The sequence below is a fragment of the Mauremys mutica genome, chromosome 7, assembly GCF_020497125.1.
Source record: "Mauremys mutica isolate MM-2020 ecotype Southern chromosome 7, ASM2049712v1, whole genome shotgun sequence".
NCBI lineage: Eukaryota > Metazoa > Chordata > Testudines > Geoemydidae > Mauremys > Mauremys mutica.
Window position 1 is genome coordinate 84,527,282 of NC_059078.1, and position 26,807 is coordinate 84,554,088.

General features: G+C 38.9%; 2 protein-coding genes across 2 annotated transcripts in view; one reads left to right on the forward strand and one right to left on the reverse strand.

Moving 5' to 3' along the window:
* The window catches only part of LRRTM3 (leucine rich repeat transmembrane neuronal 3), a 143,839-nt gene extending 132,144 nt beyond the window's left edge, over positions 1-11,695 (forward strand). The window contains exon 3 of the mRNA XM_045025627.1: positions 11,400-11,695. Coding sequence (XP_044881562.1) covers positions 11,400-11,609 — 210 coding nt within the window. The 3' untranslated portion in view covers positions 11,610-11,695. The remainder of the gene's footprint in view (positions 1-11,399) is intronic.
* CTNNA3 (catenin alpha 3) overlaps positions 1-26,807 on the reverse strand; it is a 967,088-nt gene that overhangs the window by 670,529 nt on the left and 269,752 nt on the right. The window lies entirely within an intron of this gene.

Consider the following 26,807-nt stretch of genomic DNA (forward strand, 5'->3'; position numbering starts at 1 on the left):
AGGAGGGGATTCTCTCCCTTAAACCATGGACTGTTAGTAAGCCAATCCACAGCTTCATCAAAGAGATTTGGCTTCCTCAGCCCTTATGCCCCTGCTGCCCTCCACAAAGTAGCAGATCCTCCAGCCCTGACCCTACTTAATGCTGCACCTGGAGCCCCTGTGGAGCTATAATCCATGGCACATGGATATTCCTCTCAACCTGCAGAGGCCCCTAGCACCTTACCTGTTTGCAGCAGAACCACAGCTCTTCTGCTGTGCTAAGGGACTGTCCACAGGCTCTGGAGGATGTGGTTAGGATTTGATATTTAGAGCTTTGGTTAAGGATTGTAAATGGCCTGATAATTCCATGCTATTTTCACCACTTCTAGGACCCATTAACAGCTCTAGTTATCTTGACCTAAGTGCTGCAATTTGCCAAGTGAATCACTTGGTGAGGAAGATGAATGTTGATCAGCATTAGCATTTTGGTCACAGTATTTCAAAAGTAAGCACAGTATCTCTCAGGCTCCCTGTTTGAGATGGGAGAGAAATTACACTTATTAAAGAGGTGAAACATACTTCTCCCATGAATACACAGCTGGTCAGCAGACTGTGGCGGGAACCATTACTTTGCCTACTCCCTATTGCATTGCTCTGAGGAATGTGATTGTAGCTGTCCTTAACCAAGCTACATAAGGAGGTGTTGGGGAGTCATTTGTCCCTCCTTCACCCTGCAGTGGCACATAAAGTGGGGCATAATCCATCCTTTGAGTATTTATGATTAAAAAAAGAAATAGGTGGTTTACTGTTCAAGTGAAAGTGACACTTGAAAATTACAGGTTTCAGAGTGGTAGCCGTGTTAGTCTGTATCAGCAAAAACAAGAGGAGTCCTTGTGGCACCTTAGAGATTAAAACATTTATTTGGGCATAAGGTTTCACGGGTTAAAACCCACTTCATCAGATGCATGGAGTGGAAAATACAGTAGGCAGGTATAAATACACAGCACATGAAAAGATGGAAGTTGCCCTTAGATATTGCAAACCAGATGCTATGAAAATATTGTAGGAAATAGATTTTGAATTGTGAAAGAGAATGCTCAATATTTTAATTTGAGAGCAAACACTAAATTTTGATGGAGAGGCTATAAAATGCTACTCTTTGCTTGTTGCATTTGCTTCAAAATTCCCCAGTGCCTCTCAAGGTAAATTCAGTTCTATTATTTTAAGAAAAACACAAAAAGCTTTATACAATGTTCCACCAAGAATAAAAAGGTGGAGATGGCTGTTTGAAAGTAGAGGTGATTCATGCATTTTTATGAGTAAACACATATGAATAACCAACCACATACTATATACTATGGTGCCTTCATCCTTAATAAGTATTTCAAATTAATCATTGAGAAAATAAAAAAGATACACCTACAAAAATATAACTTGGTAATGGGCTTTACTGTTAGCCTTCAAGCTGGTAGAGTGTGATCACATTTTTTCCTGAATATACTCATCTTCTAGAAGGAACAGTATCCTAAATATTTGGGTGTGTTTATGCTATACACATTTCATACACATGCAGAAAAGAAGCAATGGATGTATGTATGGATGTATTTCCAACATATATGAACATTGCACTAAAGTGTTATGTGGCACTGCAGGAAAACCTTAAAACACCTGCATGAACACCATATATGACGATCAAGGTGTTAGACACCTTTCACCTACACTTTCTCAGTGATGGACTATAGCATGGGTCGGCAACCTTTCAGAAGTGGTGTGCTGAGTCTTCATTTATTCACTCTAATTTAAGGTTTCGCGTGCCGGTAATACATTTTAACATTTTTAGAAGGTCTCTTTCTATAATATATAACTAAACTATTGTTGTATGTAAAGTAAATAAGGTTTTTAAAATGTTTAAGAAGCTTCATTTAAAATTAAATTAAAATGCAGAGCCCCTGGACCGGTGGCCAGGACCTGGGCAGTGTGAGTGCCACTGAAAATCAGCTCGTATGCTGCCTTCAGCACACGTGCCATAGGTTGCCTACCCTTGGACTATAGTATGCAACCAAATTTACCATTCGGTATCTCTGTCAATATCAACTGCTTTCTGTAACTTTCCCCATGTGTATGCCTGATCTTAAATCATAAATCAAAGATCATCTTTTTAACTAATTAATCTTTCATAAATACAAAACAAACAAGGCATATATGATTTACATTCTTGTTTTTCTGTTACTGATTGCTAATCCCAATCCCAATACGTTTGTTCCAAAAAATCAGTATGTGGGATGTTCAGCTTCCTATTAACCATTAAGTAGTTACAACTTTTTTTCTAAATCTAATCATTATGCTACTTAATACTGAAAAGTAAGAACATAAGAACATAAGAAAGGCCGTACCGGGTCAGACCAAAGGTCCATCTAGCCCAGTATCTGTCTACCGACAGTGGCCAATGCCAGGTGCCCCTGAGGGAGTGAACCTAACAGGCAATGATCAAGTGATCTCTCTCCTGCCATCCATCTCCATCCTCTGACGAACAGAGGCTAGGGACACCATTCTTACCCATCCTGGCTAATAGCCATTTATGGACTTAGCCACCATGAATTTATCCAGTCCCCTTTTAAACATTGTTATAGTCCTAGCCAGTGATGAGCTGCCAAAATCTTAACAACGGGTTCCCTATAAAAAGTTCTGATTTAACAACGGGTTCCCTATAAAAAGTTCACCTATAAAAGGGGGTGGCAGGGGGCAGGGGGTGGCAGGGGCTGGCTGGGGGTAGCTGGGGGCAGGGGCTGGCTGGGGCTGGCTGGGGGCAGGGGCTGGCTGTGGGCAGAGGGCAGCTGGGGGCAGGGGCTGGCTGTGGGTAGCTGGGGGCAGGGGCTGGCTGGGGGTAGCTGGGGCAGGGGGTGGCAGGGGCAGGGGCTGGGGGCAGGGGCTGGCTGGGGGCAGGGGGTGGCAGGGGCTGGCTGGGGGTAGCTGGGGCAGGGGGTGGCAGGGGCTGGCTGGGGGCAGGGGCTGGCTGTGGGTGGCTGGGGGCAGGGGCTGCCTGGGGGCAGGGGCTGGCTGTGGGTAGCTGGGGGCAGGGGCTGGCTGGGGGTAGCTGGGGCAGGGGGTGGCTGGGGGTAGCTGGGGCAGGGGGTGGCAGGGGCAGGGGCTGGCAGGGGCAGGGGCTGGCTGGGGCAGGGGGTGGGGCTGCGGGCAGGCAAGGCAGGGGAGGGGCGCAGATACTCACACAGGGGGAGCGGCTGGGAGCAGCAGGACGCAGCCGGAGCCCCAGGGCCAGAGGTCCAAAGAGCAAGAGCAGCAACAGGGCCAGGAGGCAGCTCACATGGCTCTCGCAGCACAGCGCAGCGCCCCCCGGCGGCCGGGAGGAGGAATTACAGGCTTCCCAGGCAGAGCCCATCAAAGCTTCCCTCGCAGGGAAGCTAGTTAACAAGCGGTTCTAAAACCGCTTCTAAATTTAACAACGGGTTCGTGCGAACCGGTGCGAACCGGCTCCAGCTCACCCCTGGTCCTAGCCTTCACAACCTCCTCAGGTAAGGAGTTCCACAAGTTGACTGTGCGCTGCGTGAAGAAGAACTTCCTTTTATTTGTTTTAAACCTGCTGCCTATTAATTTCATTTGGTGACCCCTAGTTCTTGTATTATGGGAATAAGTAAATAACTTTTCCTTATCCACTTTCTCAACATCACTCATGATTTTATATACCTCTATCATGTCCCCCCTTAGTCTTCTCTTTTCCAAACTGAAGAGTCCTAGCCTCTTTAATCTTTCCTCATATGGGACCCTCTCTAAACCCCTAATCATTTTAGTTGCTCTTTTCTGAACCTTTTCTAGTGGTAGAATATCTTTTTTGAGGTGAGTATTCGAGATGTGTACACAGTATTCGAGATGTGGGCGTACCATGGATTTATATAAGGGCAATAATATTTTCTCAGTCTTATTCTCTATCCCCTTTTTAATGATTCCTAACATCCTGTTTGCTTTTTTGACCGCCTCTGCACACTGCGTGGACATCTTTAGAGAACTATCCACGATGACTCCAAGATCTTTTTCCTGACTCGTTGTAGCTAAATTAGCCCCCATCATGTTGTATGTATAGTTGGGGTTATTTTTTCCAATGTGCATTACTTTACATTTATCCACATTAAATTTCATTTGCCATTTTGTTGCCCACTCACTTAGTTTTGTGAGATCTTTTTGAAGTTCTTCACAATCTGCTTTGGTCTTAACTATCTTGAGTAGTTTAGTATCATCTGCAAACTTTGCCACCTCACTGTTTACCCCTTTCTCCAGATCATTTATGAATAAATTGAATAGGATTGGTCCTAGGACTGACCCTTGGGGAACACCACTAGTTACCCCTCTCCATTCTGAGAATTTACCATTAATTCCTACCCTTTGTTCCCTGTCCTTTAACCAGTTCTCAATCCATGAAAGGACCTTTCCTTTTATCCCATGACAGCTTAATTTACATAAGAGCCTTTGGTGAGGGACCTTGTCAAAGGCTTTCTGGAAATCTAAGTACACTATGTCCACCGGATCCCCCTTGTCCATATGTTTGTTGACCCCTTCAAAGAACTCTAATAGATTAGTAAGACACGATTTCCCTTTACAGAAACCATGTTGACTATTGCTCAAGAGTTTATGTTTTTCTATGTGTCTGACAATTTTATTCTTTACTATTGTTTCAACTAATTTGCCTGGTACCGACGTTAGACTTACCGGTCTGTAATTGCCAGGATCACCCCTAGAGCCCTTTTTAAATATTGGCGTTACATTAGCTAACGTCCAGTCATTGGGTACCGAAGCCGATTTAAAGGACAGGTTACAAACCTTAGTTAATAGTTCCGCAACTTCACATTTGAGTTCTTTCAGAACTCTTGGGTGAATGCCATCTGGTCCCGGTGACTTGTTAATGTTGAGTTTATCAATTAATTCCAAAACCTCCTCTAGTGACACTTCAATCTGTGACAGTTCCTCAGATTTGTCACCTACAAAAGCCAGGTCAGGATTGGGAATCTCCCTAACATCCTCAGCCGTGAAGACTGAAGCAAAGAATCCATTTAGTTTCTCCGCAATGACTTTATCATCTTTATTAGGAATGGTTGAACAATTATGGTCCACTTCTAAGATCATTCACTTAGTGCCTACCTGATATTTTACATGACAGAAGGAATAACTCACTTCTGTCATATAACACATGGAAGTAATTAAATTCTTGATTAAGTTTAAACACATGCTTGAAAATTTATAAAATGAAAATGTTTTCTAATCTTAATGTATCATCAAGAGAAAAATTAAGATTTTTCTAAAATAAAATGCAATTCATTTAAAAGGTCAAACACAGTAATTAAATATTCTGCAGGATTATGATAGATATTGGGATGATCTGAATTTCAGTAAATTTCTTCCTTCAGCGTGGGATATATTAATCACATTTATAGTTATAAAAAGAACTGTAAAATAATAAATCAAAACAAAAAAGTCCTTGTGCTAAATTCTAGACCTTAATCCTGCAACTGGATCTGTGAGGTGGAGGGGTGCATCTCTGCCCATACAGCGGGGCTCCATCCACATGGATCTGGATCAGGGCCTTAGAGAATATTTTAGTTAATATGTACTTATTGACCAGATTATATCACAAACTGTGAGGTAAATCAACAATCTATTGTTTAAAATATGCAAAACAAATGTATTAAATAATGTAGCAGTAAACAAATCTGCTGTGATATTTTCCATTTCTAGTGGATAAAACATGCATTTCTCCAGAGAGGAGCCCATTCAGGTACCTCTAGAGCTATAGAACCTTGGTTCTTGACCAATTTTGTCTTAGTGCAAAGCAACTAGACACCTTGGTCATTCAGATATATATTTGGGGTGTGGAAGAATTTACTGAACTCCAGTTGAGGGCAGGGGATAAACCCTTTCCGAATCTGACAGTATAATCTGTGATGTCATGGCTATTGAAGGGGCTAATACGGAGTTTAAGGAAGGAAGGATTCAAATAGGGTGTTGAAATTTAGGGATCTGATATGTGGGGCAGAGATTTGACCTCCTGACTCTCAGATTGTCAAAAAATAAAGTGAAAGGAAGCAAATGTGGGAAATCTGAGATGCCCAGTCAAGCAGTACAGACTGGGCTAGTGTCAAGGCTACTGGTGCCAGGCCACTCTTTTTTCATGGGGAAGGGAGTTACCTCAGAAAAGGATACTTCAGTTCACGGCAATGTCAAATGTATTGTTGAGGTTCCTCTGGTGAAATAGAATCCCATTTATTCAGAACTGGATTGGTTACATCCACAACTTTGTCTGAAATAGGAGCCCAACAGATTTTGTCTGTCAGTGATAGATTCCAAATAGAAGGGTATGGTGACCCCTGTTGGGGAGGATAATTTAGTGGGTTATGTGTTAAACTCTTCCTGTTTATCCCTTTCTTTGGGATCAAGCAAACAGGTACAAAAGATATGGTGACTGGATGTGCGGGCATAATATTGTGCATTTGGCCCACAAGCAGGTGGCCAATTCCTCTTGGAAACTCACGGCTGGGCATCAGTATGAGATAGCTCTGCACTGGCATGAATGGAAGGGAATACTACAGGGAACAGAACATGAGAGCTGATGTTTGGATTTGTGAATATTGAGCCCAGAGATGGGCAATCATTTTCCCTGGATGTTCACATCTGAGCCTTGATGACAAGGTGAATTCTGTAAGGGGCATGACTTAATCATTAGGGAACAAAAAGATTTAAGGTAGATCCAGGATCTTTTCCCAGATATGGCTGTAAACTAGTCTGAAATGCTGCTTCAAAGGGAACGGTGGGAGCCAGCAGGCCACCACAGGTTGATAAGGCCATATGAGTGAATCATTGGGAATGGGAGGATCTGTAATTACCCCACCAAAACTATATTTAGTACCTGAGTTATTGAGGGATGTTGGGAGTACACCTCTCTGACCAGGAAGCAGATATATTTTTGGCTGATGTTGAGGGAATTGTTAATTATCTGGGAACTAGGCTGGGAGGAGGCAGTCAAAGTATTTGGTGGTGCCTCCTTATGACTGGTATCCAATGCAGGTATTCATTCCATAGAGCTTTCGGTTCCCTGATAAGTTTATTTCCACTTTTAGTTTAAGGGAATGTATCCCCTAGAGAAGCTGGGGAATGGGATTGCTGTTCCAGTCATTAGGAGTCACAAAGATACAACTCCCTTTCCCCAGTCCTTATATGAGGGAGGACAGTGGGATCAAAACAACGGGCTGGAGACCAGCTGTTGGGGGAGTGGAGCAACAACAATCCTCTACTAGGCGGAAATGATGGAGGAAGGAATCATGACTTGCACTATGCAAGTTATTGCTGGATGATTCCTAGATGAATTAAGTTTCTCAAAATGTGGCCTAATTAAATGGATCCAGGACAATGTAATTTCCTGCAATGCAACATAATTCAACAAATGTTGACCCTCTCCTGACAGACTAAGTGTTTGATTGAATTACATCTCACTTTTCCAAAAGAGTGATCTCTCCACATCAAGGATTACTTGACTGTCAAGATTACAATATATGGGAGTTTACATTGTGGATTCATTATAGATTTACTCCAGTTCTCACATGTTAACTTCACTTGATTGTCCTTTGGGTGCCCCAAGCTTCACAAATAAAATGAAACTTAAAAGGAATGTTGTCATTGTAAGGCTTATACACATATAATTTTTTTTAAGATTTCTTTTCATGTGGGTGTAAAGTCCCCATGCTTTGAACTGGTTAGATATAGACACAAATTTAATTAGTGAGCACCTATTCTCTAGCTGAGTCACCCTTGATACTGCAAGACACAGAGAAAAGACAGGGGTGTTAGGACTGAGTTGCAATTCAGCAGTTCAGGGAGACAGCTTAATAAATTGTTAGTGGAGTAGAGAAAGTCCATCGGATTAAATTTAATAAACAAGTGAAGAAAGGTTACTTATCTTACAGTAACTGGAGTTCTTCAAGATGTGTGATTCCCTACTTGCATTCCACTGCACTGGTGCACTTGCACTCCATGCACCTAAGACTGGATTTTTTTTTTACTAGCAGCACCTGTTGGCCCATGCTTGCATCCTGTGCCTCTTTGGCACCAAACTGAGAGCATAAGGAGAGGCACAGACCAACTGCCTCTCTAGTTCCTTCTCCTGCACAAATCACCTTAGGAAAAGATCTGAAGCAAAGCAAAAGGAGGTTGAGTTATGCAACCACACATCTCAAAGAATTCCATTTACTGAAGGGAATTAACCTTTCATTTTTCTTTGAGTAATGGTCCACTGCAGGTGACTCCCAAACAGTATTCATCCAGGTGGAGTGTGTGAGGAACGATGCTACACCACAGACTGCAGGACTGCTGTAGAAGTCCATGTCCACAGAAGAGAACTGTATCCCAGTGTAAAGTCTAGTAAAGTTATGCACAGAGCCCACAGTGCTGCTCCATAGGAGGGGAACACCCTGAAGAGAAGTCTGGCCGAGTGGCCCCTCACACTTCGAGGTGAAGAGCCTTCATGAGTTTATAGCAAAGGAGGACCCAATCTTAAATCCATTTAGAAAGTCTTTGTGAGGAGATTGCTTCCCCTTCATCCATTCAGTGATGGAAACAAAATCTTGGAGACTGAAGGGTTATGTCCTTTGCAGGTAGAAAGCTAAGATTCGACAGACATGCAGAGAATGGTAGTGTGAGGTTAGGCTAGAAAACAGGCAGGTGTTTGACATGAGCTATGTGGAACTGGGAGGGAACCTTCTGAATGAACTTGGGGTGTAACATCAAAGAAACCTTATTCTTATGAAAGGCCGTGATGGCCCTGGGCTCACCTACTCTTCCAGCAGAGGTGATAGTACTCAGGAAGGCAACTAAGGAATGCTAGTGAAGCTGTGGACACTGAGGGGTTGTCTCAGACCACGTGTGGTAGAAAGGTCTTAGAAAGGTGGTCTGTGCCTTCCCTTATGCCCTCAGTTCAGAGCATGAGGCAGCACCAAAACTGCAAATAAAAATGTTCTGGTCTTAGGTGCATGTGCACCCCCACAGTGATATACACATAGGGACCATCATTCAAAGAACTAAAAGCTAAAACTTAGTACATAACCACAGAGTACAAAGCCTACATTAAGTATGAACCTAGACTAGAACACCAATAGCAAATTAATCAGGTAGTGAGGGCTAGCCCCTGCACAATGCAAAAAAGTACTGCTATTTGCCTTATGGCTAAATGGTACATGTACACACTTATAGTCTCATGGTAGGAGGAAGCAAAGATGCAATAGAGGTAATTCCCTTAGTTCCACCTAACTGAACCAGAGAAGTCTGATCATTCCTTAAAGCACAGGAAGGGGGTCAATTAAGCCAAGAGCTTAACAATGTTCCAAAAAAAAGGATTAGAAATATATATGATAGTGAAAGCATCCACAGGTATATAGGATAATTAGCATCACAGCACTGCACTAGTAATGAAAACCAAAAAGACACAGGAAGGATATATTTTTCATTAAAATCTAAGAGAGCATGAAGACATTTCTATTAGAATTCAATTCCATATTTATGTTTTGTACTTTGTTTCCTGTCCTTTAGGGAACAGAGCATATGCAAAATTGCTTGAATTAATTAAGTTTTGACTATATAAGGAACCTTAAAAGCACAGGATAGTGACAGAGTATAAAAAAACGAGGGGGGGGGGGAATCACTCTCTCCAATATTAAGAATTACATCTGACTGGAGAATAAATACTGTAAATTGATAAATTAGTCTAATTTTACATGTTTTCCTAATGTCATATAAATGTTGAGGAATCATTTACGGACCATTCCCAATTCACTATTCCCAAAGTGGAAGTTAATAAAAAGACTAGAAGCTGAATTAAACCCTAAAATCAATGGGACTTAAGTATATTCTTAAATACTTTACTGAACTGGGGCTTGCATTCTGCAGTCAGCACCAAATTTTTACTCATGCTCCCACTTACAAAAAGTTTAATGCCTGCAGGATTTTATTTTAGCCCTACTTTAAAAAAAATGAGTTCAACCAAAGCTTTTGAGTGATAGACAAAAAGCATGTACCACAGGCCATAATAAATGAGTTGCATAAGAATTAAAACTATGCTGAAAAAGAGACTTTTTATTTTGATTCTTTGAATTTGGTAAAAAAAAATCATTTTAAGTGGTAAATTTTACTGCTCTGACACATTAACGTTTTCTGAACCCTGTCCTCTTGTTCAAATTATTCTAAAATACAGCATCCTCAGTACATCAAGTTGTTACTGCAAGGGGGAAACATTCATGCTTTTTATTATTTCAACCATTTAATATTTGGAATGCTTTTAGAATTAAAAAAAATAAAAAATATCACACTCGGTCAATAGTAACCATCATTAAATATAAGTCTCTGTGTTGGAATTGTTTTTATATTTAGTTCTATAAAGTTCCAGTCAAGCTTCAAAACAGGTTTATTTCAGAGCAGAAACAGAACAATAAAAGTGACAAATCTACAAGCTGTTCTCTGTGGCGTACATAAAACGCGAGTTGATAGCTGACTAAATCTTTTTTTTAAAAAATACTATACAGGCATTACTCATATCAACCATTTTTCTATAATCATTTTTTGTATTTTTCATCCTTCAGATTTATATTATTAGAGAGAGAGAATTGCTAGTAGAAATGTTTATAATTAAGATCTATATTTTCTTCATATCTGGTCTGAAATATATTTGTGATAACTATATATGACATTCTTTGAAATCCTCATGAAAATAGTCAAAAAGAAAAATTTAAATGACATCCTAATTTATATGAAATAAAGTGGGGGGGGGCTCCAACTGTAGGGGTAAAAATAAGGAAATATAGCTATTTCTTCAAATAGGCCTTTCACCTATGGAAACCTGCTGGATTCAAATCTATCCTTAGGTCATAAATAGTAATAAAGTGGTAACCTGTAATAGATATTTATCCACATTGTAAAGTTGACACAAAATCTGATAGAAGTCTGGAAATGTCCACTAGTCACTTATTTGCAGTTGGACAGCTAGGTAAATCCCACTTAAAATATTCTGTTTTACCAATTCGGTAATGTATCTTCCTCATCCCCTATACATTTTTGTGGTTTATATTTTGCATTTCCTAAATATATTATGAAAGGTTATTTGCCTTGCTTTGCATTTTTAAGGCACTTCTGTGGCTCCTCTGCCACACACAAACTTTCACAAACAAATCCCGAGGCCCAGCACTAGGCATCAAAGATTATGCCAGTAAGATTTGAAAAACATTGGCAAAGGTGTGAGGGGAAGTTCTCACAGGAAGCACTATTCTTGGCTGTAGCCAATGTTTTTAGATGTTCACTTTCATCACCATCAAATTCACATCACAAAAGTTAATTATGTCTTATGCTAACTATTTTTCATATCCATTTTTCCCCAGATACCTTTATCTATGAATGTGTCAACATTTCTCGCCTATGACCAACCCACAATAAGTTACTGTGGTGTACATCATGAACTCCTTGCTCATAAGCCCTATGAATCTAATGCACAGGAAGAAACAATGGAAACACACCTAGAGACTGATCTGGATCTCAGCACAATAACAACAGCCGCAAGAATCAGTGAACACAGACAGCAGCTAGCTTAACTGATTTCATTTGTAACAGAGGACTGCAACCAACCTATGTAACTTGAAGGACAAAAGAGGAAGATATTCTGAAATGGTTTCCGAAACCCCTGTTCAATTAAAAGAGAACTAAGAGTTACACTGAAGACATGAATTGTTTCAAGTCTACAATTTGTAATTAGCTAAGTTGTGCAGTATTTTTGACATACAGCAGAGTATGACCCTTGAAGCAAATCTTTTTTCAAAATTCATCCTACCTACCTGTAAAAACTGTACAGATCTAATGTATTTTTCATATTGTAAAGTTTCAATTACTGAGAACAGCTGGTATGTACAGTACCAGAACTGAATTACATCTCACTTTACAAATTTCAGTTTCTAAAGTTTTAAATTAACAAAAATTATTTCTTATGTTATTCAGTTACTCAGTTTTGTAGGGACAGTTTTGTTACTGCTTTTGTGCCCAGAAAACTTTACTCTAAAATTCTGTGCTGTGCAGAACATGCACAATTTTTACCATGCTTACCATGTAGAATTTTATCTACTTGTACCAGAAATAATACATTAACTAAAAGAAGGGTTAAATTGTTCAAACTTGTAAGAAGTTCTTCAATTACATAGACAAGTTTTTCTTATAAATGAAAAAAATTACAGAATTTTTAAAAGTTCTTCTCAGACTTAACTGTTGCCTTGAATTAACAGCCTGTGAAAGTTAATTCTAAAGCAGTGAAATGTAACGATAAAGAGGGATATTTTAACAACACATTTCTGAATGACTCATTATTTTATTCCTTTGTATAGTACTGTATTAAAGAAAAAATGAACCATGGATAAAACAACACTGGAGACAAAGGCAGTAACCACAGCAATGAGGTTTCATACACTTACAAGATGCAGCGGTTAACCGACAAGGATACAGTTTTGTTAAGTTTCATCATACTGCAGGATAAAATGGGTGGGTAGCCATAACAGTCAGCTGTCTCTTTACAAGATTTGCTCTGAAAGTAATCTTCCACCACCTCAGATGCATATGATCTTTATTTTAAAATTTCATTCTACATATTAGGATTCATTTTCAAAACTGTCTTGAGGATGAGCCACACACATACACACGCACACAAAAAATCAGTATGTTTCCTCTTGCCTCCCACATAAGATTTTGAAAAAATTGTCAGAAGTTGACAACCAGTTTATTAGGGCCAAAACCTACTGCCACTGAAGTCAATTACCATTCACCTCAGTGGGAGCAGGCCCTCCATTACCTGTCCTTTCTGTGCAGAGCTACACTACTCTTAGCATTTTCTAATGGTTAAAGTTACAAAAAAACTCAAAAGCAGAAAACACCCACTTTGTTAAAAAGATAAAATAATTTGGAACAAAAGGTAAAGATAAATAGCCCTTCAATGTTCTGATAGATCGTTAAGAAAAAAAACTTAAAATATAAAAAAAATCAAATCTGTAATAATTCTATGAGCCTATAATATGTCTACCATTTAATCTATGGATTGAAGAATTCCTACATCTCATTCTTCTGTTTTAAAGCTTCAAGGCTTCTGTAATCACTGTCCTGAGACAGCATTTCTTACAATACACTCATGTGGTAATCATGAAAGATTACATAGATTAGAAAAATTATATGCCGTGCTGACTCAGTGAAAAATAGAAAAGGAACACAAGAGCCTTCCAAGGGTTAAAACAAAAAAGAGTTTCATACAGTAGTAGCAACTTTTTAAAAAATAAAGATAAATTATATAACCACAAATCTATTTTTGGATGTTTCTCCCAACATATTTTAGTGTGGCATCACAAAATAAAGAATTAAATTTAAAATTGCAGTTCAATTGTTTGTACAAAAGTATAAAGCAACTATTATAGGAAAAATACCTTTAAAATATTGTATACAACGAACTCTACATTCATTATCTTTTAAGTGGAAACAAAATGTCAAAATAGAGTACATTGTATCAGTAATTTATTTAGCACCTCAGATTTTGTAACATTTTGCATAAATTATTTGGTATTCAAAACATTTTATTTGTCATGTTTAAGACACATATTAACCATTATATATTTTTAGTTTCTAATTTCTTTACTGCATTGACCTGGTGAGTTCCTGGATTTCTGATCATCATTCTCTATTTTGGAATTTTACAAGGCAGAGTTTGAAAATATATATTCAGCTAATTATAAAAGGGCACAAAACACTTAGCTGCAGGCCTGAAATATTAAAATTATATTTGTGTGGGAACAAATTACTTCCCATTACTTCAGTGTTGTGGCTTTAGGTTTCACATCCTTTGTTCTGATTTGTTCTGATGAAAATGGATGGTTTAACTGGTTGGGGTAAAATAAGAACTGATCTTTTGGGAGGAATGGATGTTCAGTTGCTAAATCCCTCTTACTCTTACTGCTACCTTCCATGACCATTGTGACCACCTCTGGCCCATTTCCCCTGGAACTTTTATGGAACAAATGTGGGGCTCAGACTTGCTGACACTATTTTGAAATTTCTGTATATTCAGAGATGTGATGTGCTTCTGACTCTCAGAGTACGAGACAATATGAAAAGAAAACATGGAAGAGCCTATCACACACGTAGGGTCTGTGTATGTGAAAATTTAGTTCATAGCAAAATGGGGTGTGAATCTACCCAGAATTAGTCTCCTGAACTCTAATTGTCTGTGTGGACCTTGTTGATGCATATTAACAGTTAGTTAATGCACTTTGATAAGCTTTTAGACAAGATGATCTCTCAGCAATAAGGAATGGGACAGCTGATTTTCCTATGCCAAAAATGGGGAAATCATATGAATGGAACAAGCTAAGATCAGAAAATATTTTGGGCCCTTTTATCTTCTGCCCTCAGGAATGGAATCGTGATCCACTATTTCTGCAGTTCAACAGATAACCCTCCTAATTTGAATGTGATGTTAGGACAGGGGTATGAGTAGATAAATTATTTAAAGGGCTGGTGCAAAACCAGATCCAATAGCAGCAGTAATTTCTACAACACTTGGCAACCAGTGTTGGTGTTTCAGCTGGTGTTTTAGCACCAGGAGTTACAACAATGGATGTTACCATTGTTGACCCAGCTAGCAATCTCAAGGTCACTGTGCCCTATAACTTCTCGCTGAGCATGCTGGTGCTAGATGATCAAGAGATTCCTGGTAACCTTCCAGAAGGTATCCACAACTCCTGAATGGCCTGAGAAGCTCTGCTAAAAACAACATGATGGTAAAAATTCAACAAAACCAAAACACTTTGATCTGATCCAGAGCCCACTGGAGACAATGGGCATCTTACCCTTAACTTCAGTATGCTTTGCATCAGGCCTTTATATAGGTGTAATTACATCAATAATTATGTTGAATATAATTTATATTTATACAACTCTGCCACATACAAATTAAAAGGAATTATACCGGTATCATGTTCAGTTCCCTTCTAGAGAAGCAGAAACAACTGTATTCATCATATGTGAAAGAGGATATTGGTCATTTGAAATATGTGTCATGTGGGGGCAAAAAAGATTATGCAGTTCTTAAAAACGCAAGTAACAAGATAAAGTTATTCAAGTAAACCCAAGTGTGAGGGGGAAAGACACAAAAACCTGCTAAAAGATTTAAACCTTAAGAAGAAAAAAAAATAAACATTGAAGGAACCTGAAAATCCGTACTGAAAGGGATTTATAATGTTGGAAAATGGTGACATATTTACCCTTTTCCTAATACACATGCAATCTCATACAATCTTACTCTCTTCTTGGCATTTACTTTAATTGTTAGCTACACCAACAACAAAACAAACCTCAGACTAAGAATTCAGTTGAGCTTAACTGTTCTGACATTTGTTTCCTGCAGGACCTCTCTTGTCTCGACCCCTGGTCCTGTCTGCCTGAGAGAGGCTGAAACCCTTTATTCTTCCTGGGTAAAAGCTAATTGGACTCTCAGGTGATCTGACAAAGTAAATCAGCAAAAATAATTTTGCACCTCTTGCAGGGTTCTAGCATCTAGTATTATGTAACTCAGAAGAGCAGCCCCAGTATTCCTAAAACCTGCTACCCTGTTACAAAAGCCAATGTACATTTTCTAAAACCAGTAAGACATTCAAAACCACAATATAGTAATCCAGGAATCAGTAGGAATTCAGGAACTACTACTGCATTCAAAGGGTGATAAACATATTGAATACATTAACAAGGAAAGTGACTGGCTCAGGGTAAAGGAGTCCAAAAAATATCTAGGCTGTTTGGGAAGGGGACTAGTGGTCACATTATGATACACTTTGAAGACACAAGTGTGAGACTGGACAGCTTTCCCAGTTCTTAAAACTTCCTACTTTATATATGTGTACAATATGTATTTCAGTACATTTAACCACACATTTCAGCAGTGTACAACAAATGAAACACTTCATATAAAATGGACTGTATAGCACCTCAGATGGCTAAATGTATTATTACGTACTTACCAACAATCTCCCCATACTTCCCAGTATAGTAGGTTGGGAGGGAGGAAAGTGTTATTTGGCATGTTTTGCAGTTGTGTGCCAGGTGTCATTGCAATAATTCCATCCCAATAATTCTCATTAGGTCTTCTGTTTACCAGAGAGCGGAAATGCTGCTTCTGGACATGTCAATAATCAGAGCCACTTTTACAACTTTTCTAAGGCACATAAGAAATACCCAGGGGATGCCACATCATTGGCAAAGTAACCTAAGCAAATTTAGTTATCTCAAGAATTAAAAACTTGAGGGGGGCATCTCTCATGCACTGGTGCTTGTTGCACAGGGTCATGACTGTGTTGATAATGAATGCCAAAGAGAGAAAATAGATGTTATAGATTAACATCTCTTCAGCTCAAGCCATAGCACTGTAGAATTTAGTGCCCCTTTAAATACTGCAGTGGGGTCCTGGATTTCTGAAGTTTTACTAAGTTGAATGTTCATCGCAATTTCAGTCATCCTACGACTTGCTGTGTCTAACCCCAAAAGAACTACTACCCATTCAGCTGTTCATTTGTGTTAATGAAATTAATTTAAAATGCCATATTTAAATAAACAGAACAGTGTATATGTTATTTATTCCAGCATACTAACTGTACACATCTTGTCAGTTTAAAAAACAGTCCAAAGGAGTTAGCAGCTAAGAACACTACTATCCAGACTCTAGGTTTCTCTGCCACTGATAATAAATATGCAGAAGGATCTAGAGGTAGTGATGTACTAAAAGTGGCTCTCAGGGGTTCTCTGGAGCTCCTTGTTATTATTTTGTTACAAAATCTAAGTGAAGGTAGGAAGGATTTCTCTGCCATTGATATAGTTCACTTTCTTGCTAAATCATCTTTGTCAAATATGAATGGCCTCTGGAGTCTTTAAAAGACTTGTACATGTTCTCTCTTTGGCATACAGCAAATTGCCCAAGTGCAAAGTATTTTTCAAGCATACCTAGGTTAGGATATTCCTGAACCCATCTACAAGGACTTCTCTCTTTTGAAACACATGCATGCTTCTCTCAACACAAGCTGAACCTTTCGGATATATTTTCAATAAACCCTGGGTATTTTTCAGGAACAAAGTACATCTCCAGCAAGCTCACTTACTATAAATTTGTTTAAGTGGCGCTGGCTCTGTCCCTAATTCTAGTTCAGAAAAAGTGTTTTATTTAAAATAAATTAACAGATTTTATAGCAGAACAATATTAAGCTACTTTTAATTGTTATATTTGACACCTAGCGACCACATTTGGGGGGATGGTAGACTGATAAATTCAGAAAATTTGAATAAGGTACAGATTACAGTCCAAAATTTTAGATTTTATCCAAACTGAATCCAAACTCTGAACCGCTACAGATTTACCACTCACTATTAGAATTCCCTTCTGAGATGTTTATAAATGTTAGTGCTACACAAAACTAAAGCATTTACTTATCAGTTTTGTCAATCCCACTGCATCAATTAACATGAAAATAATCCCATTTGTCATCAAGTGCTGCCATACATTTGTAACATACATTTTTAAAGGAATTTTTAATATTAGTCAATGCTAGTACGTGCAAGAACCTCTCCCTCTCTCTCTCTCTCTCTCTCTCCAGGCTTGACTGTTTGATCCATATTTAAGGAAGATTCTTGTTAAAATGTCTCAAAATGTTTCTAACACTAAACTGAACTGACAGTGTTAATATAAAGTAACTAGGTCAAAGTCTTTTTTCCTGCTCTGGTTAATTATGGACTCTTCTTGATTTTAAAGTTTTACAATAAATCAACATTAACACCAGCAGAGTTCATGATTAATGTTATTTTAATGAATGCCAAAGGAATTACTATACTTTAATGTTTTGCTGCTAGAATGTTACTGAGAATATTTATATAAACTGAAATGCAGTGAGTACAACTGTTAAAATCCCATATGCAATGGGATATTCTACTTTATCAACAACAATTTTGTAGATAAATATGTAACTTCTAAAACCTGTCTCTTTAGATGGTTAGCTACAATGGAGCACAGGCTGTGTGCCAGTAAATGAGCCTGCAACATTGAATTAATTATAACTAGTCCTATTACATTGAAGACCTAATACATTCATAATAATGGACACTTTCAAGTGTCACCAATTTAGATATTACATATGTAACGGGAATAATTTACAAGTGAAAATTAATTAATGTTAAATTACCATGGAATTTCTGTGGATACACATTACATCCTTATTAATGTCAAATAACCTCAGTATGACTTACATTACAGCAATAATCAGCAAAGGAATTCAGGATGTTTAGTTACCCTATGCAAGTGATTTTTCCAAGCTTCAGCTCTACAGTATCTACCTAATAACAGTAAGACACCTTTTATTCCATAAGAAATAAATTCTTTATTGTTGATAGTATTCGACAACTACTCAATCTATAGTCTAATCACAAAATGATTGCAGCAAAGGAATATATTTCAAAGTCAAATAGTTTAAGACTTGGGATATACTAATGCTGTGCTCCTTTGAGAAGGAAAAAGTCTTCAATTAGAAAGAATATTCATTCATAACAAATTAAGTGTCACTCCAGCACTGTATACTTCAATCATTTCAGTAGTTTTATACCAAAGTATGTCATAAATGAGGCACGAAAAGCTATTAACTGAATCTTTCACAATGAATAGATTTTGTTGCCATCTTGTCCTTTCAATAGATATAATGAACTGAGTTATTTCCTTAGTAATTATGATAATATAACTCCCTTTTTGCCCTTTTGCATTTTGTTATTGATAGTTTTATTTTTTTAGCACCAGGCTCAGATTTTTAAAGATATTTATGCATTTCTGCGCTCACCATTGCAATGCTTAACTGACTTATCCCTGATCTACACTACAGAATGACTTTAGTATAACAACATTGCTCAGGGGTGTGAATAATCCACAGCCCTGAGCAACATAGTTATACTGTCCTATGCGGCGGCGTAGATAGTGCTATGTCGGTCTTGCAGAGGTGGATTAACTAAGCCCATGGGAGCAGCTCTCTCCCGTCATCTTAAAACATCTTAATGAAAGTGGTACAGCAGCTCATCTGCACCGATGCAGCGTTTTAAGTGCCTTTTGGAACAGATGTCTCATTTTCAAAAGGAATTTAGTCACTTAGGACTCTAAATCTTTTTTGAAAATGAGACTTCTGCTCCTGAGTTAGGCACTGCAACAGTTAGTGCAACAACACACTGATACCTTTAAATATTTAAGCCCCACGTCTTTAAACTCCCACAGTTAAAACAAACCTTACACACAGTGTCCCTAAAAACTGTTCCTCTTTCCAGGAAAAGCAAAAATACAGCTGTTATTTTCAGACACAACAAAAACCATTTTAAAATGTGTAAATAAGATTCAGGGATTTTTTTCTGGTCTATCACTTTAGTTTTATCAAGATGGCTTCTATTTCTCCTTGTTTTACTTTCAAAACTTGCCTCCTTCTCCCAGGTGTCACAGTCAACTAAGAATGCTGGAGAGGAGACATTCACACTGGGTTAACACAGCCAGAAAAATATATCAATTGATTGTCAACTGTCCATTTCCAAAGCAGAAAAGTTTTGTTCCCAAGTGAGCACACTATAGTTTGTCTGACCCAGATGACAATTTCTTTGCAATATTAAAAAAAAAGAAAGAAAAAACCACAAAAACACAGTAAGATTATTAATTTTGTTTGTTTGTTTTTTTACAAGCAAGGATGCAGGCAGTACTGCACAAAAGTATGTTGGGGGTGATAGTGGATCACAAATTGAATGTGAGTCAACAAGATGATGCTGTTGTAAAAAAGGCAAATGTAATTCTGGAATGTATTAAAGGGCATATAATAGGTAAGACTCAGGAGATAATTGTCCTGCTCTACTTAGCACTTAGGTGTCCTCAGCTGATTTATATGGGCTCAGTTTTGGGGCACCCCACTTTCAGGAAGTGAACAAATTGGAGAAAGTCCAGAGAAGAGCAACACAATTGATAAGAGTTTTAGAAAATATGATGTATGAGAAAAAGTTGAAAGAACTGTGCTCACTTAGTCCAGAGAAGAGAAGGCTGAGAGGGGCACATGATGACGTCTGCAAATCTGTAAAAGGGTGTTATAAAGAGATTGGTGATTGACTGTTCTCCATGTCCACCGAGCAGAGGACAAGAAGTGACTGAGTGGTTTGCAGCCAGGGAGATTTAGATTAGCTATTAGGATAAACTTTCTAACTATAAAAGATAGCTAAGCACTAGAAGAGGCTATGTAGGGAGGTTGTGGAATCCCTGTCACTGGAGGTTTTTAAGAACAGGTGAGACAAACACCTGTCAGGGATAGGCTAGATATACTTAGTCAAGGTCCCTTCCAGCCTTACATTTCTATTATTTTAAAACCACCAAAAAGCAAAGTTTTCTGGTTTTCTGCTACTACGAACAGTAAGACCCACCTTGTTCACTTCTGTTCACAAAGCCTTTAATACTATGGGGTGATTCTCAGCTGGTGCTAATTGTCTTAGCCCCCTTTGCAGCAAATAGTGCTAGGACAATTTACATCAGCTGAGAATCTGGCCCAATACACGTATCAATTTGCAACATCTAGTTTACCAAAGGTGTTATAGATCATTATTGACTGGAAACCTTTTATGATGTTTGGAGTGGAAGGCAAGAAAGTTTGATATTTTGCAAAGTGTGGGATAGGTGTCTTCATAGGTTGGGGTAGATGTTGAGTTCAATACTTTGCACATCCTTTAAATCCTTGAAAACATGAATGTTTAAAAAGTAATGGAGCATATAGTGAGTGAAACCTAGTGAGGCTTTACATTTTTGATTTAACAGTGTTTAATTCAGGTTCTAATAGTACTTTTTATTGAAAAGAAGCTTCTAAAAGTTCAGTCTGCTAAGAATAACTTGAAAGGGAGCAACTTGCACATCAATTTTTCTGACACTGCCCTATGTATATATATTAGGGCTGTCAAGCAATTACAAAAATGAATCACAATTCATCGTGCGATTAATCGCACTGTTAATAATAGAATACCATTTATTTAAATATTTTTTGATGTTTTCTACATTTTCAAATATATTGATTTCAATTACAACACAGAATACAAAGTGTATGGTGCTCACTTTATATTTAGTTTTGATTACAAGTACTTTCACTTAAAAAAAAAGAAATAGTATTTTGCAATTCACTGAATACAAATACTGTAGTGCAATCTCTTTATCATGAAAGTTGATCTTAAAAATGTAGAATTATGTACAAAATAAACTGCATTCAAAAATAAAACAATATAAAGGTTTAGAGCCTGCAAGTCCCCTCAGTCCTACTTCAGCCAGTCACTCAAACAAACAAGTTTGTTTACATTTGCAGGAGATAATGCTGCCCGCTTCTTGTTTACAGTGTCATCTGAAAGTGAGAACAGGTGTTCTCATGGCACTGTCATAGCCGGCATTGCAAGATATTTACGTGCCAGATGTGCTAAAGTTTCATATGTCCCTTCATGCTTCAACCACCATTCCAGGGCACGTGTCCATGCTGATGACGGGTTCTACTCGATAACAATCCAAAGCAATGTGGACCAACGCATGTTCATTTTCATTATCTGAGTCAGATGCCAACAGCAGGCAGCTGATTTTCTTTTTTAGTGGTTTGGGTTCTATAGTTTTGCATCGCAGTGTTGCTCTTTTAAGACTTCTGAAAGCATGCTCTACATCCCATCTTGATCAGATTTTGGAAGGCACTTGAGATTGAATCTTGGGTTGAGTGCTGTAGCGATCTCTAGAAATCTCATATTGGTACCTTCTTTGTGTTTTGTCAAATCTGCTGTGAAAGTGTTCTTAAAATGAACCACATGTGCTGTGTCATCATCTGAGACTGCTATAACATGAAATATATGCAGAATGCTGGTAAAACAGAGCAGGGGACATACAATTCTCCCCCAAGGAGTTCAGTCACAAATTTAATTAACACATTATCAGCATGGAAGCATGTCCTCTGGAATGGTGACCGAAGCACAAAGGGACAAATGAATGTTTAGCATATCTGGCACTTAAATACCTTGCAATGCTGGCTACAAAAGTAGAAGCATTACCAGCAGATCAAGAGAAGTGATTATTCTCCTCTATTCGGCGCTGGTGAGGCCACATGTGGAGTCTTGCATCCAGTTTGGGCCCCCCACTACAGAAAGGATATGGACAAATTGTAGAGAGTCCAGCGGAGAGCAATGAAAATGATTAGGGGGTTGGGCACATTACTTATGAGGAGAGGCTGAGGTAAATGGGCTTATTTAGTCTGCAAAAGAGAAGAATAAGGGGGGATTTGATAGCTGCTTTGAACTACCTGAAGGCGGGTTCCAAAGATGATGGATCTAGGCTGTTCTTAGTGGTGGCAGATGACAGAACAAGGAGCAATGGTCTCAAGTTGCAGTGGGGGAGGTCTAGATTGGATATTAGGAAAAATTATTTCATTAGGAGGGTGGTGAAGCACTGGAATATGTTACCTAGAGAGATGGTGGAATCTCCATCCTTAGAGGTTTTTAAGGCCTGGCTTGACAAAGCCCTGGATGGGATGATTTAGTTGGGGACTGGTCCTGCTTTGAGCAGGGGATTGGACTAGATGACCTCCTAATGTCTCTTCCAAATCTAAACTTCTATGATTCCAAAAAGAGGGCAGCATTATCTCCTGTAAATGTAAACAAACTTGTTTGTCTTGGTGATTGGCTGAAAAAGGAGGCTTGAGTGGACTTGTAGGCTCTGAAGTTTTACACTCTTTTGTTTTTGTACACTTATTGATTTCAGTTACAACACAGAATACAATATACTGAAAATATTCTACATGAAAATGTAGAAAAACATCCAAAATATTTAATACATTTCAATTGGAAGTCTATTGTTTAATAGTGCAATTAAAACTGTGATTAATGGCGATTAATTTTTTTTTAATCAGGATTAAGTTTTTTGAGTTTATTGCATGAGTTAACTGTGATTAATTGACAGCCCTAGTATATATCTAATCATGGAAGGTGTTTTTATTTGTGGTGTTGCTTTTCGTGAATATGCTAGGGAAATATCAAAGAAAGGACGGCATAAGGATGTGCAGCAGGCAATGCAGTTGCTCAGTTCTGACTTTGGAAATCAGAGGATTTTTTCAAAGGTGAAGAGGGCTCTGCAGAAGTTCTGAAAATTCCAACCAGGTTTCACACTCTAACTTTAGCTGAGTGCTCAATCTCTGGGAGTTTCAAAAATGCATCTATTACAGTCATAAATTTTATCCGGCTTCTGCTGTGCACACTTGCAGCAAACTGTTCCTCAACTACTTTGGGCCCCAAGCTCTTATCAGGAAGCCAGACATGGTCCATCTGGTTACCAATGGGCAATAGAAAGCATCCATTCAGACCTAAAGAATGCACAAGACAGAAGAAGTGCCAGTATTGCTTGGATGGATATGAGTAGACCCAGTGAAAGGAATGAATGTGAATATTCCTGGCTGACTCGGTGTGCCATGCATATGAAGTGGATTTCCCTATCCCACCAAAGCTAAAACTGGACTTTGACTCCCCTTTTAGACAGCACAAACAAAAATGCAACACACTAGAGCTGTAGAAAAATCCAGAAATATGTCACTAGATGGTCACACATATTCATCATGTTCACTGAGTGTGGGCACTTCCCATTTCTACAGGAAGCACTGGAAGTTTGTAGGAGTATGTGTGCACCTTCTAGTATGCCTAGCACTGATGGAAAGTGGCAATTTCAGAATTCCTGCATTATCTCCAATTGTGTGTATTACAGCTCTGAGTAGGCTGCCCCTCCTGAAATCCTTCTCCAGTCCCCTTAGTGCACCCTTTTTCAAGTAACAGGCCTGTGCCTCCATTTTTCTTTAGGGTGGGATCCCAACAAGCTTGGCACCTGCAAAAGTTTTCCTCGGGGAGCCCGTGAACCATAATAATGAGCAGTGACACAGAAGTAGCTTCTCCAAAATAAAGTTGGATTTATTTTGCCAGAAGACATATAGTACTTAGAGAAGTACATTTAAAGTAACCTACACATATATTGTCTTACACAGACAGAGCATTCACCTCGAGCCTCATGGTAGACCTGACATAGCCCTGGTGCCTCACCATTCTCCCTGGCACCAAGTTCCCTCATCCTCTCTGTAGAGCAGACCCTTTAACAGACCAGATTCTCTGCCTTGGAGAACAGCCCTGTTACCAAGGTGACAGCTGAGGAGTGCCTCTTCCCAGCTATAAACCTTGCTATTACATTTGAGGGAACGTACCTTACGTAGCCCAATTATTTTACCTGTCCTACCTAGTTTCTTTAACAACTTGTTTTGAACTAACTATGCAGTCAGGTAGGATAATATCACCAGATACACTCAGGACATAGGGTAGTTCTAAAAATACAAATATTTCCCAGTTCTCCACAGCTCTACTTCTGTTCCTGAGGAAGGTTACGTAATCAGTTGCCCTCTTCACTGTGGCATTTAGAAAGTCTTCCAGGAAGCTGGAGGCTGTAAACTGTCTTATGTCGGGGGGGTTTCTATAGTCCTCTGGAGTGGTCCTGTGGGAAGTAAGCCTAGGCAGTGACCCTGACATAGGCTGTGCGAGTGCCTGTGTATCACTCTCTCCATGTCAACCCTCTGCTCATCACAAAAAATATGATGGCTTATGGGGTTGGCTTCTATTACTAGACCGCTGCACTCTGCATAGTCGAGATGTACTATCCTAACACATTTCATGGTGGGCTGCAGTGACTGGTGCAGCCTCTCCCCATGGGCACATACTTAGAAATGCAAAACTCAAGATTCACTCCCTTCCATTATGTTCCCAGCAAGTCACCTGCCCCTCCTCTGGCCATAAACAACTGCTTGGTCTCTTTGCATCTCAGAACAGCTTTCACTTGCCCTGTCCCTCCATGTACATACGTGCGTGCATGTGCGCGTGTAGTGGGCAGAACAATGAGTGAATGGTGCCTGAGTGGCTTCACCGGCTGTTTTAGCTGTGCCCCAATGTGGCTCAGAGGACTAACAAAATGAACTGTAAATCTGAGCTGAGGCCCAGTTCGAATGTGCAACAGGTCCCCTGTGCCCACCTGAACTTTGGCAAATACCAGAATTAGTATTTGTGATAGGTGCCAGATTGACAGCCCTGGAGACTGAGTTCCTCTGTTTATCCAAAAAGCAGGAAAAAACATGGGCAGTGACAATACCAGTTTCTCCATATTTGTCTAAGGATGTGCCTTAACCTTGGCCTGGAAGGGTCACATGTAAGAGGGAAACCAGTTCTGACACTTAGTACATTATTTCTTTGGAGGCCCTGCTGAAACTGCTAGGAAAAATACTAACTGAACTAATGTCAAATATCCTGGTGTTTTGGTAGTGTGGACAGTTCTCCTTTTAGAAGCTGAACTTAATCTATCAGCATATTATACATGGGTCATTAAAACGCAAACCAGTGGTCATGATTTCAAGTCACTACCAATTTGGACATTAATTGTGCAACGAGATATTTATGTCTGAATGCTTACATCCATGCGGAGTCCTGTTAAAGTCAGTGGGCTGCTATACAAGCATAAGGGTCTAACTGTGCATCCCACTCCAGGATCATGCCATGGATTGGATTCAAACTGGCAACCTAGACATAAAACATTTCACATACCAAAGACTGTCAAATGTGATATCCATTCTCCAAACATATCCTCAAACATTGGCCACTTGTATTAGTGTTCACTCTTTTCTTCCCAGTCTCCTTCATAATTTGCCTCAGCACTTATTGAAGACTTATTTTAATACAAGGTTAATAGAAATATTCTGAAATGGTTTCCATATTCATTGGTATTTGGATTATTTTTCCAAAGATAGTTTTACAAATTTAGCTGTAAGTAACTTTTAGAGAGATTAGCCATGGGTCATAAAAAACTGTATTGAAACAGAATAAGAATTAGATAAGTTCATGGAGGATATGTTCAGCAATGGCTATTAGCCAGGATGGGTAGGGAAGGTGTCCCTAACCTCTGTTTGCCAGAAGCTGGAAATTGGTGACAGGGGATGGATCACTTGATGATTACCTCTTCTGTTCATTCCCTCTGGAGCACCTGGCATGGGCCACTGTCAGAAGACAGGATACTTGGCTAGATGAACCTTTGGTCTGACCAAATATGGCCATTCTCATCTTAATACAAGTCTGTTTTATTCATAAAATTATGAAGTCAATATTCATGTACAGTTTCTCTGTGTTAGAATATAAAAATTGTTAAATTTATGAGCCTTAAAATGCAGACAGATTTATAGTCTGAATTCTCTCTCAGTATGCAAATTCAAGCTTTAGTAAAAGTATCCTAATGCCCCTTGGAGAGACAGGAAGGGATGTGGAAAACATACCTGAAGAAATTAAATAAATGAGCTTTCAATTCCTCATTGACTACAAGTGAGAAATGGAAAGGATGCTGTTAACAGTTTGTCTAACTATATACACCAAATTCATAGTAAACCCATCCCAAATTAATATCCAACTCTTGTTGCATTCATGTGTGCTCATTAAGCCTAAAAGATTATAGAAAACTGTGCAGAATATTATAGGGTGCAATATATGCAATGGCTTTCTATGTGCATTAATTGAATATAAAAATAACCAAGAATTATATATCATTTATAAATATATATTTCAGTACAATACTACTAGTACTGGTAGCCTAGCTGTTAAATAATATCCAAGTATTGGAAAGAGTGCAGAGAAGTGCAACGAGC